Source organism: Anas acuta, chromosome 14, assembly GCF_963932015.1.
Source record: "Anas acuta chromosome 14, bAnaAcu1.1, whole genome shotgun sequence".
NCBI classification, from domain to species: Eukaryota; Metazoa; Chordata; class Aves; order Anseriformes; family Anatidae; genus Anas; species Anas acuta.
Window position 1 is genome coordinate 2261548 of NC_088992.1, and position 15697 is coordinate 2277244.

At 44.9% G+C, this 15697-nt stretch overlaps 1 protein-coding gene across 7 annotated transcripts in view; it reads left to right on the forward strand.

Annotated features, from left to right (window-relative positions):
• Positions 1 to 15697, forward strand: part of RAPGEF6 (Rap guanine nucleotide exchange factor 6) — a 123453-nt gene that overhangs the window by 52171 nt on the left and 55585 nt on the right. The window contains exon 1 of one of the 7 annotated variants that reach the window (XM_068697920.1): positions 4985 to 5902. The exons of the other annotated variants lie outside the window; for them this stretch is intronic. Within the exon in view, the coding sequence (XP_068554021.1) occupies positions 5849 to 5902 (54 nt within the window). The 5' untranslated portion in view covers positions 4985 to 5848. Of the gene's footprint in view, positions 1 to 4984; positions 5903 to 15697 lie in introns of those variants that run through there. 7 annotated transcript variants of the gene reach the window in all.

Sequence of the window (15697 nt, forward strand, 5' to 3'; positions counted from 1 at the left end):
GCGTTTTAATGATTATAACCTCATCTGTGGAGTTAATGCATTGTTCTCAAGGTCATTTAATCAGAAGCCTTTTTCTTATGGGAGAGGTGCTGGTACCTTGTGGTCTGAATCGCCTTAACCAGATCATTTAACTTGAGATGTAGTTTTAGAAATGTGGGAAGAAAAAGTGATACTTCATGTTTGATTTCATATCAACTGCAAAACGTAGGTGACTTCCAGGATGAAAACGAGCATATACGTTGGTGGGATTTTCAGTTTCCAAATCAGAAACTCTGTCCGGTGTCCCAGTAAGGTGTCAGCTGAACAAACACGATGTGTTCAGGTCGGCGTTAGGTTTGGGCTCTGATTTCGGTTTTGAGGCTAGATGAAGGGAATGTTTTAATGAGCAAAACTGCAAAAGCGCTTGTGAAGTTTTGGTGCAGGATCTTAGAGATTTTGTGCTTGTGGTATCTCTGGGCGGTTCAGCCCCACAAACCAACCCATCTGCTTTTGGGGTTGGTGTCCACTCGTTCTCATCACCAGGGAATTTTGGGCTGTGTACCTTCCCCAACCTCCCCACCCCCTGCCGAAATGAGGTGTCAGGAAGGAAGGGGGGGGGAGCGTGATATGAATCACCTCTGCTCAAACCGTAGCAAGGAACTTTTTGTTTGAGTGTGGCGGAGGGGGCTTCCCCCCTCTCTACGTGCCGGCATTGTCCTCGCTTGCTATGCTGATCATGCTGCCTGGCTCTGCGGAGCCTGCACGAGCAGAGATCTGCAGGGGAGAGCTGTAATTTATAAACATATTTAAGAAAGTATTATAAAACGTATAAATCTGAATTTCTGCAAATAGGAGATGACCTTTCCATGCTTAACACAACAGCTGAAAAAGGATGGCCGGGGTGGTACGACGGCGATGGAGAAATTGAATCCATGGTGCCTTTTTATTGTTCCTTCTGTATTGCTGGCTCTATATTTAGAAGCTTACATCACTTTAGTTATGATGACAGTCTCTCCTCCCGCTCCGCTCCCTCCCTCTCCCCCTCCCTCCTTCCCCTAGGATGGATCGGGTTTTCATACCACTTATGAATCCTACAGATCTTTCAGCAGGATTTTTCTACGGCGTGTTCATAAGTGCTGCTGCGGAAAGTGATGTACAGAAGGAAGCGGTTGCAGCACGTAATGTCACCCTGAAGGAGGAATGGAGCTTGCAGCGCCGCTCTCACTTGCCTCCATTTGTGTAAAAGGGTCAAGAACAGGGTGGAGAGCTGTATTTTTTTTTTTCTTATTAATTTTTTCCTTTAAACAGGAATTCCTGAGAAGCCCTACCGAGGGGCTAACCTTGCCACAAAGTACAGTGATTCATTTAAGATGCCGAAGTTAAATGGTGGGGAAAAATCAGAGAAGCATGCCAGTGACACTAAATCAAGCAAGCTTTGCCAGCATAGCATGGGGACGCATCCAGCTCATGCCGCAGCTGGCACTGCGCACAGAGCTCCCCGCTCACATCGCCTGCCTTTCCAGCGAGATTTAAAGTGCTCAAATATATTGGAATAACCTCTTGATGCAGGTGCCACTAATGCCTAAAATATTTCTGCATTAGGCTGCTGTGTTTGGCAATTCCCGCTCGCAAAAACTGTCCCAGAATGAATTATTTTAGCCTGAAACATCTTTGCCTGAGCGTGCAGGGTGACAGATTGCTTTCCAAGCAGCTGGGCTCCCTCCCCAGCCCCCTCCGCGGGTGCTGCGCTCGCCGCTGCCCTCGGAAAGGGGGGGAAGAGGTGGGGGAGCAGACGGGGGGCCTGCTGCTGCTGGGGGACACGTGGGGACGGCGTCCCAGCAGGCGGCTCGCTCGGAGGACAAAGGGACAGAAGTCAGCAAGGTTTCTGGCACGCCGGCAGCCTGCGCATCCCCAGCCAGCCCAGCGATGGCTCTCGGATCGCCGCTCGCCTTCGCCATGGGCTCGTGTGTTGTGATTGATCAGGGCCAAGTGCCGTTCGAGGGGTGTCTGCTGCTGCCAGCCACGAACGCGTCCTGATTTGTGGGACTTCAGTTTGTGGTCTTTTTAAATGAGAGGGGGCTCTAATCCTGTTTCGCTGAACGTGAGTTTGAATTACGGAAGGCCTTCCTGCCTTCTGCAACCAGCCCCTTTTGCAGTGACTTACCCTTGTTAGACAATTGGAACATGCAGGTTTAGCTAACAGTCGGGAGGATTCAGATAGTGTTATGGGAGGATAAAGGGAATGTGATGCACAGAAACATATGGAGTGATGCTTCAAGCGTGAAAAGAAACCAGTGTTAAGAGACAAAGACCTTTTTTAATTCGGAGACTGCATACCAAAGATTTTTTTCCCTTAAGATTCTCTGAAAACCTGGAATCCTGCTTCAAACGAGAAAGGCGATTTACTGCCTGTGCTTCTGCCTGTTCCTCACAGGCATTTTGCTTGCGATCGCCATGGAGCAGGCTTTGTATCTGCTTTTTCCCACCTCCAAGTTCCTTTAGGTCTGAGATTTATCATTTAGCGGCTCCTATATACATAACCACAGCGCGTCGCGCTGCGGGCAGCCGGGGGCTGCGGGGACGCGTGCGTTCAAACCCAGAAATTAGTGGGGGGATGCCCCAAAAGCTCCAGCCTGGAATTAGGTCAGGTTTTCCCCGGCGCGGGCGGGCTGGGCTGCGCAGGAGCTGGCTGCATCCCCGGGGACGCAGCCGCCGCGCTCATTGGCGGCGCGGGCAGAGGGATGATGTCATCCTCACTTAAAGGCAAAACTAGAAGGAAATAGAATTTTGTTCCCATTATTGAGCTCGTGTTTACAGTAGTTGTAAAAGATGGCATCCACGCCAAAACCTTTAGTGGATTGAATTTCATGCACAATGCAGTGGGTTGAAAATGCAGCCGGGAGATGAATATCTGCCCGGGTTAGTTCAGGGGGGGAGAGTTTGTGTGCTATCGGTGTGCGTGCAGGCAGGGAGAGGTTTCCTTTGGCTTTTTTTTTTTTTTTCCTTGATATAAATTGTGATGGTGGTAACTCTAATAATGCAGGTAACGCTGCATGGAAGTATTTGGACGTTCGTTGCTACTGGAAATTTGTCAGCGTGGCTTTATATTTGATGCTTAAGATGCTTTTGATTTAGGGAAAAAATGTGAATTATTAGGACAGATGCGATACAGTTGTATGTGAGTTGAAGCTGATGGCTGGGCTATTGTTTAGTATTGAAGGAGCAGTAAAGGAAACAGCTATTTACGTAGCTGGTGTAATGCCTTTCAAAAGCTAAAGGAATTATCTGAAAATCTTTCAGCTTTTAAAAACAGCCATTGGCTTTGCAAATTTTGCAAGAGCAGGACTGAAGTTCGATTTTTCCTTTATGTTTTGATATAAATTAAACCCCGTTAGTTTATGAATCCTGGCTGCATCCATTACCGTTTCCATTGCTGGGCAGTGGTTAGGTGAATTCAGACGGCAGTGCTAATTTTTGTCCTTTAAGGCAGCTCCGGAAGGTGCCAGGGGAGGGGTTTCCCTTGGGCTAAGGCCCAGCTCTGGTCATAACTTGGGTCGTACGCCTGGAAGAATTCAACTGCTGGCTGCCTGCTGAATGCAGCCTTTGGTTTGGGACGGGGTGGGGTGTCCTGGTGCTGGAACTTGGCTCCTGAAGTGTGGGGATCTTCTTCCACGTGTCCATCTGTTGGAATAGCTTTCTGTGGATCGCCTCCAATGGTCCAGCTCAGTGTTCAGGAGCAAGCAAACAAGACCAGAAAAAGGATTTTTGGCTCTTGCTGCCACCAGGCCACTCTCTGAAGATCTTCTGCGTGGAAGGTACGGCCTTCGAGCTGGCATTCGGTTTTGGAGAATAAACCTCGACCCTGATGCAAACGGGGAATAAGAAGAAGTGGCGATGAAAATTCTTTCCAAAGAGAAGAAAACGGAAACAGTGAGTGCCCCTTCTTGCAGGTGAAGTAAACGATCCTGAGAACTAAATACTGGCTTTGGCAGAGCCAGCACCCTCTGCTCCTGTCCTCTCCCGTCCTCCCCTCCCCTCGCGCAGCAGCAGCAGACATTTGCCTTCTAGGAATTGAAAGCATCGCGGCAGCCCCAGCTCAAAGGTGTGGGATCTCGTAGGTGCTTCCTCGGAGCAGCTCTCCAGCAGGCTGGGCTGCCATCCAAGGCACTGAGCTGCTGACAAATATTTCAGTTTTTAGTGGCAAAAAGAAATGATCAAACTAAATTGAGTACTGCAGAATTAAGGCAGTTCTGTTACAAACGGAATTGGTCTTGATTGGAAGAAAGCAAACCTAACTTTTAACATGTTTCAAGCCCACTAAAAATGATGAATATTAGCAACATCACCTTTCAAAGAGGAATTTCCTTCTCATTCTAGATAAAGATCTGCTGATGGGTGGATAGGATGAGATAGAAATGTTGAGATTCCTGTATGACATGTATATAAAAGCAGAAATTGTTTGATTATGGGTGTATCTGTGCATGCATGCACACATGTGAGTGTCTGCAGATTTTTTTTTTTCTACCTTTCCTTATTTCTAAATTTGGATGCAAAGATGAGAAATGATTCACCTAAATGCTGTTGAAAGCCTTAATAGATGTATGAGCTTCAGGGTTTTTGAGCTGATTTAGAGAAAAAAAAATATTCAGGGCTGCAGCATATGCATTTGTAGATCCTAAAACGATATAAAATGTAACGTAGAGCAGGGGTGTTTTGCTGAGCAGTTGCTGTACCGATATGTGTGTTTATATTAGGTCAATAAAGATGCTCTGCTGGCTGCATCTGCAGATACAGTAGCCAATTGATCTAATGCAGTTTCTAAAGGCTTTCTATACAGGTGATGTCATCCTTTTAGCTCGGTTCCCCTCCCACTCTCTTTCCTCCTTATTAGATATTTCATCTTGCTGCGGAGCATCCAATCGATGGGAGCTTCTCCTGAGGGAGCTGCTGAGAAGCAAGCAAAGATAGTAGGAATTAGGACTCCAGCAGTCAGTCTTGCTGTAGCCATGGACGTACTGTTTTGTCGTGCATTACAGAAGTGTTTTAATTGGAAAAGCTAGGCGTGGATTAACCGTAGTATCTGGCTGATGCATTAGAATACTAAGCAACACTGCGGAGTTGTAAACTGCATTAAAAAAAAAAGAGGAGGGGGGGTAAAAGAGAAAAGGGTTTGTATTGCAGAGGCTTTTAATACATTCCACAGTGCAAACCTGTTAGAGCATATATCCTGGAGCTACAGTCTGGACACTAATTCAATTTTGCAGTTATGATGGACAAGAGTATAAAGAAGAAACTTTAATATCCAGGGCGTGGGATTCCTGAATTGCCTAGGATGCTGAAGAACCTTTGCAAATTTCGATCTGCAATATGAATGTGAAGTTTCCGAAAAGTGAACCTGAAGATAAGCCACTCTTAATGCATTTCAGTGAAGAGAAAAAAGGAATTTGAAGAATTCTTATCTCACCTTTTTATGTATTGTTGCTCTAACCTGCAATTCTAATCCATTTCAGAATTAATTCAATCTTAGCAGCACTTTTTGGGTACGCGCCTCGTGCCTGGGGGAACCTATGGATATTTGTATTTGAAAAGCTAGGAAACATTTTGACTTGAATTTATGTGCTTGTTAAAACTGGAACATTTTTATAGGAATTGCTGCTGCTGCTAACTCACTGCAACACTGAAAACTACTCTGACACAGGAGAAGCTGTAATCGAATTCAGTGTGAAATTCAAGCCTGACAAGTTGCATACTTGTATATTTGCTGCTTTGGTTTATGATTTTTAAAGAGAATCCAGAGAGGATTTTACTAAATATTTTTCGTCTGAGACTTTTATTTGAGAAAGGAAACTTTTTTTTCTCAGCCTAAGAAATGGCTTTTCTCGTTCGATGTTATGCCAACTGCCTGCAACCGTGGGCCTCCAAAGTAAGTACGATTTTGTCTGTGATGCATTTCTCTGAAATGTATTGACAGCCGTGGTGCTGTCTGTGCAAATGCTCACTTCTCCAAAGCCGAGTGCTGCTCGGGTGAAATGCTGGGCTCTGGCTGGGCATGGACTGTTCTGGCAGAATAATTTCTGAACGGGAAGGGGGGACCTTGAAATCTTGAAATTGTTTTATACACTAAGAGCTCACAGATTAACAGGAAGTATAAAAATGCCATTTTGTTACGAAATGTGTAAAGCTTGCTTTTTAGCCTATTAATACATAAACAAGTATGATGCAAGTATAACATTTTTATGACTGTCTGTCGTTATTGCTAACTTGAAAATATTGATATACAAACCCACCGATGTTCTGATTTTTCAAGCTGTATGAGACTGTACTGCCTGCTTCCTTTGTGCATCGTTATGGAATCGGTTAATTATTTAGCCAAACTGTGTAATTACAATTAGCTTTAAAGGACAGGAATTATTTTGTCTGTTTGAAGATGCAGTATTTTTGCGAAGCTGGGGAGGGAATACTGTTTCTTTTAAAGAAGGTAATGAAATCTAGAACCTTCGAGCAAACCAACCTACTGAGATAAAAGCCTTTAAATTAAGAATTTATATATAAATATACTGTTTGTCAGACCCCTGCAATTTGGTATGCTTTCTCAGAAAATTACTGGAGTGACTGGTGTTTTATTAAGACTGCTCCCAGTACAATAACCCAAGACACAAGAATTGACTTACAAAGCTGAGGCCAGTCAAATATACCTTTTCTCCTACAGTTTTCGTATTTCTGTTGCAGAAGCTCCTGCAGGCTAGAACAAGGGTTGTGCAACTTTCTTGTGTGTTAAAGCCAGCAGTGCTCGAAGGCAGTGGGTTGAGATCATGAGATGCAGCAGTGACTTTGGAGCAAGAAATTTTGCTCTTGACTTCGGTCCCAAAAGTTTGAGGGCCCTTGAGTTTTAGGGACCAAGCGTTGGGGCAGCCTGGAGAGGCACAAGGCAGAAGTCAAGATGGGTGCTTGGAGTTCATGGGCATAAGGGGTTTTTCCCTGCTTATTTTTTTTTATACATCTGACGATGTATAATGGAAGCTCAGTGTTTTCAGAGCAGATGGGTGGGAAATGCTGGGATTTAGGGTTTCCAAGTGCAGTTGCCACTGTTAATATCTGGATAGGGGTCCATGTTTGTGGCCCATCTCGGCTGTAGTGTGTGTTTCAGCACCCAAACCCGAGGGGAGCAGCGGGGACTCAGGAGGCAGAGGGACTTGGTGTGCTTGTGATGACTCTGAGCCTCAGTGGTCACGTTGGCAGATTTTGGCCTGTTTGTGTCATCGTTTGAGTCTCCAGTGTACGTGTGGGTTCCTTTACTTCCTTCCCAGTCTGTAGGCATTAAATGTGAAGGGATTGGTTTCCTGAAGCTCGTCTAGCCCGCACCGCCCTTCTGGAGGAGGTCTGGACGTGTAATATTGCTTAAAAACTGGGAATGCTTAGTCACGTTTGTGCTTCAGCTGAGGCTGCTCTTTCAGGAGAGTTTGGGCCTAAGTGAGAAACCACAAGAAAAGAAACCCTGTGGTCAAACAAGGGTTGGTGGAGGGTGGGAAGTAACAATAATTGGAAGGGCTTTTGACCCCTGTGTCAGCACTGAGGACAATACCCAGTGGATTGCTGCCATTTCTTCACGCATTTGCTATTCAAAAATGAAATTCTATAAAACGTCGGAGAGAAAGATGTATGTATGGTTGGTTTTATTCATTTCTTTTTCTTTCTTTCTTTCTTTCTTTTGGCTGATGCAGACTTACTAACTGGTTTAGCATCCCAGTCCACAGATAAAAGTTGTTTATCTTTGAAACCAACACAGGAAAACCACTTACAGCCCTGTTCTGCAAAACCATACAAAGCTCCCCAAAATTCCTGCAAACCCCCAAAAAAACTTTTAGAACTCATCAGTTCTTGAAGCTCTGAAACTCTGAAAAGTAGTATGCTAGGATTAAACACACTGATTATCTGAGCTATATCTGAGTTCATTCAGTTTAGTTTTTGTCTAAGCTTTTTTCCAGAAATCTGTTTCTGTGATGGCTGCTTTATAATAATACATATTTTAGTAAAATAACTGACTTCAGAAATTCTAAAATATGCAAGCTTGTAACTTTAAACCTGAAAATGTCAAGTAGTTTATAATCCCATTCTGTAGCTGGAATTGTTTCTTGCTGTAGAGCAGTGACCATCAGATCTTCCATTTGTTTTCCCAGTGATTAAATTCCCAACTCCATAGACTTGCATAGGTACCTGTCCCAGATTATTTTTTTAATTGAGTTGCCTTTAAAGTGAGGTATAAGACAGCAGTTTGAAAACGGGCTGTTGACTCAGTTGTAATTGTAGCTGTTCTGAATGTGCCAGTAGCATTACGTCTGTTTAATCAGAGCAAAGTGAAGTCACACTCCTTGTGACTAATCCGAAAGGTAAGCTTTGGTGAAGGGGCATAAAGGAGAACACGGGGATCAGTTTTTATGGCTACCCAGAAGTGCAGAGCTGCCTTTTGGAGATGGCACCTCTGGGAAGAGGAGCTCTGGGGACATGGGGTCTCCATGCCTAGCGTTGTGTGCACCCCTGGGAGTGGGGGCTGTGCCTTTTGGCTTCCAAAAGTAAAAGAGGTGCAGTAGACATCTGTCAAATAACCAATGCAGTCTATTCTCCTGCAGAACATGCTGCTAAGAGGAGGATAAACTGAGACAGAACTTTGAGGAGGATCGATTTCTGCAGTGCACCTGAAGGTTGGTTGCTGAGCCATCCAGCCCTGTTGGGCAGAGCCTCGTGGAGGTGAATGGTATTTCTCAGGGCTGTGCTGGTACTTGGAAAGGTGTCCAACAACAATCACTATCTGCTGCAGGAAGGTGTTGGCTGTTCCTTCTGTCGGTGTTCTGGAGGTACCAGCACAGGAGCAGAGCCCCACGTTGGAAGTGCATCGTGAGAAATGTCTCTGCCCCAGGGACCGTGTGCTCCCTGGGGTGATGGGCTGTAGAAGACGAAATGCAGAGATGCAGGCATCCTTCAGCAAAGGTGGTGAATGGGATGAGCAGTGAGAAGCGTGTCAAAGCTGCCCCAGCTGCCAAGCCACTGTGACTTTGGAGGGACATAAAGGAAAGCAGAGGACTGCTTCCACAGACTGCGTACTTGCACATGAGGCACTCAGCTTATGCTAAGCGGGATTCCTATGATACAAACACGTTATTTTAATGCAAACAAGTTACTTATTTCAAACACATTTCCACAAGATTTTGATTATCTTTGTAATTCTGATCGTAACTTTCTCAGTGGCTGTTGACTGTAAGGCACTCTCTGATATGAAACTCTTAAACACAGCCCCGTTATGAAGTTGGCATTAAAGTGTTTGGATGTGCAGGGTTCTCCAGCAACAGGAATTTCATGCACAGCCTAAAATTCCCAAGGCTAGAACGCATAAATAGCAACCTTATTTGTGTGTCAGGAGGTCTGATGGGGAAAATAGGAAGTGATCAGATCATGTGTCTGTGCAGGATATTTAAAAAGGGATGCTTTTTGAGATAATGTGCTTTTTACAGAAAAGAAATTTTGACTTCTCAGCTTCTGAAGTGTTGGGTTCATTTAAGATCCCAGGTGCGCATTAAAATTGTCTAACAACAGTAGACAGCAGCTTATTTTCTCCTTTACCTGGGTTATCTAGGCTTCCGAGTTCTCTTTTCTCTGTTCAAATAAAATCTGTTAATGCTAAACATAAAAACAAAAGGTAAGTTTGCTCCCTAGAAGTTTGTGCTGAGGTTAGAGCAGAAAACTTGAAGTCATGTTGCAGTCCCATTCCTATTTCTGCTGCTGTCTTGCAGGGATGTGATGCAAGCTTTAGTTAACCATAAATAAAAGCAGCCTAACATCATCTTCCGACTTCAAAGGGCATCAGTTTGATCTCTGAGATCCTGAGCTGAAACCTTCACGCAATTAAAGATTATTTTCAGCTCATCAGAAGAAGAACAGAGCTTGGATAGCGGCTCCTTGATTTGATTCGATGTCATCCTCATCTTTGCTAATGCACTCATGTGAAACGTAGCCCTGGTAGCATGAATTTTAAACATTTTTGGTGCAAACAGAGTAACTGACCCTTTGCTTTGTTTTTTCAGTTGATTTTGACAGCATCCTTCTCTACCTTTTGACCTCGCCTCTCCCCCTGTGCCTCCTCTGTGCCCGCAGCTCCCAGCTCAGCTTTCAGCAGTGCTGAGCCCTCAGTGTCATTGGGGGTAGGTGGCACCCATGGGTGCTCGTCACCCCACTGCCCGAGCTCCTGGGCACGGGCACACAGCCTCTAACAGCCCTGTGAGCTTGGCTCTTCAATCACTGATGGTTCTCTCACCTCCTAGCTGCTTGGTTTGTACAGTTTGGTCCCGTTTTGAGGTTTTTTGGAGTTCCAACCAGCTCCTCAAAATATTTATGGCCTCTCCTTTTCCGTATTTCCTGATCTTTTCCCTCTCCACCCCCTGAAATGGCAGGATCACCTTGTTTCTGTGCTGTAACTTATCTGCAGGAGCACAGCCTCTGGTTACTCATGGTGCAACCTGAGAGCTGAGGGCTTGGAGAGACCTTCAAGGACCTGGGCTGATGCGTGGACATCCACTTAGATGTTTATCTCTGCTTTCTAAAACAACTTGCGTGATATTTTAGGTAAAACTTTTTTCGTGCACTTCTTGCTTGACAATTTATGAAGACTAAAAAAAAAAAAAAAAGGTTTAATATGAGCAGTGTGGCCACTTACTCTAAAAACTCAAATTTTCTCATACTCCAGTGTACAATAAGTTCGATGTTAAATGCAAGCACACATCTTCCTACTTTCAACAGAAACAGCCTTTTCCTGAAGGATTGTTTTTATCGGAAATTGGCTCTTAATATGCAAACAAACATCTATCTTTTCATTTATTTCCTCCTGGGCTTTGTTTGTTTTAAACCGGCTTTGTTGCAGTGCTGCGTGCAGCCAGAAGCTCACTCGGGACCACCCCGTTGTGCTCCTCTCGCTTCCATGAATGCCTTTCTGTAGGAATGCAGAGACGATGGGGACAGAAGGTTGGTGCTCCTTTGTTTTCCAGCGGGGCTGGGGGCCAGGTTAGCGAGGGATGCAGCCCCCAGCTGGAGCTGAATTGGCACATCCATGCCAATGGCACCCAGCCCCGGGGTGCGCGAGGAGGGACCATCCTCTCAGTGGTATTTTATACCAATCAGTGTGTATAGGAGTTGATAAATTATTAGGTGAAGACGAAGCTCCATGTAGGTGTGGAGCTCCGTGTGCCCTGCAGAACCGTCTCAGGATGCTCCCCAGATGTTGGGGCTTCCGTGGCTCTGAGCCTCGGGTTCTTTGCACAGCTCATCGTGGTGCTGGCTGCTGCCCCAGCTCCTCTGCAGTAGTTATCCAACCAACGCTGCTCTTAGTCCTGCAAGGAGTTGTCAGTGGCAAGAACAAACAGCAGAATTTGAACTCGAGCGCTGAAAACGTCTTTTTGAGCTCTTATTGTAACATTTTCATAATACCAGGGCGTAATTCTTGGCGTTTTACAAATGTTACATTGTGATTAGGCCAGAAAAGAGTTGCTCTGTATTAATTGGTGGTTGTAAAAACTGCAGCTTGTGTTTACATGTTGGGTGTTCCCAGTATTATGGGGTTTCATCGACGCTTTTTTCATACCAACGAGCATCTTCACAGCCAAAGCCCCCCCTTCTCCAAAGCCGAGATGTTTTTGTGTCAGATGCCGAGCGTTATCGTGAGTTAAAGTGGAGCAGTGATCTATAATTTAAACATATGAAAACCAAATTAAAATTGCATTACGTATGTAGTTTAAGGCAACACCAGAATTTACTTTGAAATTCTGTCCTCACGTCACCTTATTGTTACTAAGGAAACGAAATACTTTTATACTTCTGAGGATTTTGTTTTCTCCGCACGGGATGAGCCATAAGGACCAAGAAGTTCTTGGCTGCTGGGGGCATAGAGCAGCCTCTAGGGGGTTGTATTTTTTTTAGTGTATTTTTTGTTTTTTCTGTTTTCTTTTGTAAGCCTGGGGATATTTTAGGAAGACTACAAGGAATGCTTCTCAAGGCACTGCGAGGCTGTCGTGAACGGCGTTGGCTTGGTCGCTGTTTCCTTGAGATGCTTCTGGGTAGTGCTTGGAGTGAGCACACACCGCAGCTAATGAGCTGAAACAAGGGCTGAAAAAAATCTGTCATCAAAAAAAAGTGCATCCTGCGTGCGTTTTTACAAAGGGGAGCTCGGAGGCTGGGAGAGGCACCATTTTTCTTAGCGTGATGTTATTGAAGGTTACGGGATTTCAGCTGAACCTGTTGGGCAAATATTTGATCCATCAGCTGGCGATCGGCACCCCCTGAGCTGGGCTCTCGGCAGGGCGGCTGTCACTCACGGAGAAGGCTGGATGCTTCGGGAGGCTAACTCCAGGACCGATTATTGCCTTTGTGGAGCCAATAAATAAATAAAAATCAGTGCTGCTCCTCAGAAAATCAGTGCTGCTCTTTAGAAATCTAAAGAAATCTGCTTTTGTGCCACTGGCGGAACAGCTGTGGTCTTTGAGGAGATGCTTTTGTTTGCATTAAGTAAGTCGGTGAGTGATGTCAGCATCCGTAATTCAGCCGGGCTCGTCTTGCCCTCAGAGGAGCAACTTTCTCCTCTCCCATTAGCACAGCTCTGCATATGTTTTATGCTTACACATGTCTAAACTGGAGCAGAACTGTGGCTTCTATGCAAAAAGTGAGCGCATAAACCAGAGTTAACTTCTGTAGATAAAGCCCTAGAAGAAAGGGCTAATGAAAATACTGGAAAATAACTTCAGTGATCAGTTTCTCATGATTTCACTCGTGGGCTATATGAGATATTTGTCATACTGGTGATAAAGAAAAAATTGAGTGTGTTTGTTTTTCCCTTCGGATGGAATAAATGGGATGGATGAGAACAAAAGTGGTGTATGGAGAGGTTTGCTTGGCAAGAGGCTGACGGCACATGTGTGTGAGTGAACATCGGTGTTTTTGGGGTAGTCTTTGTAGAAAGAAAAACCAGAACTAAAGAAGTACATTAACTGGTGAAAAATGAGCTAAGTGGTTATTGAATTGCAGGCACCAAGTGAGACCAACAAAATACCTGGTGAATAAAATGCTAGAAAACAAGGTGTGCTACTGATGGTAGAGCTAACAAGGCATCCGAACAGAGAAATCACAGAGCTACCTGTGCCGACAGAGCACAGAAATCCAGAGCAGTGCTCCGGTGCTGGCCAGAGCCAGTCAGCTGCTGTCTCAAAGCTGGTACGGATCAAGGGAAGCTGAATGCCAGTTGCAGGGAGTTTTTTCTGCACGGAGCCTATTTCACGTGGTTGAGTCTTTGATCACAAGGTATTTAAAATAACCAGATTTGGGTTGTGATAACCATGATGTGGGAAGAACCCAACTCATCGTATCAGTGGCTCTTGTCACAGTTTTTATGCAGTGGTTATTTAGCCAAGGCTGCTCTTAAGTCTTGTTATGCCTTATCTTTCAGTGGTGAAAACTAATGGTGATGGGGATCCAAAGACTTAACGTGCAAATGGGAATGAAAGTGAAGAAATGTGGGCAGAATATTTCGTTCTAATGGTAACGAAAGACTTTGAATCAAGGGCATCAGTGAAAAAAAGGCATGCGAAGGGATGGAAGGAGGCTTTTTTTAACTGGCAGGTCGTAACAGCCTGAACTTTCTGCATCAGCCAAGAAAGGGAAATCGCTGCCCTTGAAGCACTTGGCTGTGATGGAGCTCAAGTGGGAGCGTTTCCTAAATCTCAGGGGTTACCGAGTGCGATCACAGTTAATGCTCTAAGGGTGTGTTAATGGGTTCCAACTTAAAACAGTGAAAACCTTTCAATGGAAAATCACAAACGATAAGCAAAATAATAAATGTGTGCCCTAAAATTGGGATTGCTAGGCAGCATAGGGGTGCAGGGGAGAGGTGGGCACAGCAGCACACACAGGGTGATGGGTGCGTGCCATGCGGGGCTGCAGTGCTTGTCTGGGGCTGTTCGGTGGGAATCAGCCCCCTGTTTCTGGATATTCCTCGTGCTGGCAACGTTTCAGGGAACTTCAGAAAAAGAAAATAAGGTATAAGGTTACTGACAGCCTGTGAAACCAAGGACAGAAGATTTGCTTACGCAGCCTGTAAAAGGACAGCGTGTTCCCTCTGCGTCTGAGGCTGGTGCTTCTCCTGTGTCCAGCCGAGATCGATCCGTGGTGAGCTCAGAGACAGCGACCTCGGAGAACTGGTGAAACACTTTGCTATCAAGGAGTATCAAATAAAGGGCAAGCTGAAACTTTTGCTTCCTTACTGTCCGTTTTTCTTCCAGTGTTTTCCATTTTTAATGGCTGCTACACAGCAGGAGAGTTGCACGGACTCTGCTTCCTGCACCAGTTCTTTTCTGGTGGTGAGTCCTTTGGTCAGGATGTTTCTGAACACATTTAATAAACATGCCACTTAATGCAGGATGAAGCATGATGGATGAGACTTCTTTTACATGTAACAAAAGGTAATTCATAGGTCCTTTGCCCTTCTTTTCAAGGCTGTTTTCCCATTTTTTGTATACGCCCTTCCAACCTGTGTTTTAAGGTTATTCAAACTGTTTCAGGAGGTGCTGTTACTTATTTTCAAAACTTGCAGAGCAAACTCACAGAAGCAGCTTTTCAGTAGGAAAGGTACCAGCAAATTGACATCAGCCCCTCAGGAACTGCAGCGTGCGGAGCATGGAGCCCTGCGCTGAAGGAGGCTCTCAGCCCTTTCCCTGTAAAGAATGGGGAACAGAGGGACAAAACTCTCACTGCACCCTCTTACGTGTGTTAACTTCTGCCCAATAGTAACTTATGAATTATGTGTCTGCTTTCTCTCTGTATAAACTCTTCAATGACTTTTCTATAGCCCGAATTTTTAGGCAGAGCCCTCCTTGGGAGCACGTAAAGGGAAGTTTATCCTCAGGCTACCATTCATCCTCAGTGCGCTTCTGGAGGGCGGATTGGTGGCCATCTCATAAAAGATCCCATAATTTGCTCTGCTGTACAGGGCATGTGCGCTCTTAAAATCTGCCATACCAAAATTAGCTTTTAATTTAATTCCCGAGTATTCTGTGTGACTTCACTGCTGAGAGTAAATGGCGTTTACGTAGGAAGTGAATGTCACTGCAGACGCACTCCACTCGGGGCTGTAGAAGAGGTCTGCTAGCTTGGGAAACAAAGCGTACATCGGAATTTGTTCTCCAATTAATTTCAAAATTACAGACATAAGACTTGAGAAAGTTGACAGATCACTTGTATAGCCTGTGTGACCATAGGTATGGATATAAATATTAATGTGAAACTAAATTAATTATAAAGACTCATCTAGAAAATGAACGTTAGTTGGAAATCCCTGTTCAAACACAGGCGTCCCAGTAGCGTGGCAGATTTTGCTGTCTTGCCTGCATCTTTGGCTATCAGACCCCTCAGACTGGATGTCTGGAAAACGAGATACTTTCAAATGTGATGGAGGGAGATGCAGCTCAGTACGGCACTGGGTAGCTGGAAAACAAGGTGCAAATTTGTATGTGTAAAAATTCAGTGTCGTCAAATTGCTGCAAAGCATTTGGTGGCAGTGGGGGAAAAGTACCGCGCCTTTGTAAAGCTGGGGTGGTATTACTTCTGTCAGAACTAATTCGTTTTGTCTTTTTACAAGATAGAGCTGTAACCTCTTAGTTTTGGAAAATCTGGAATTGAGTTGGTGTGT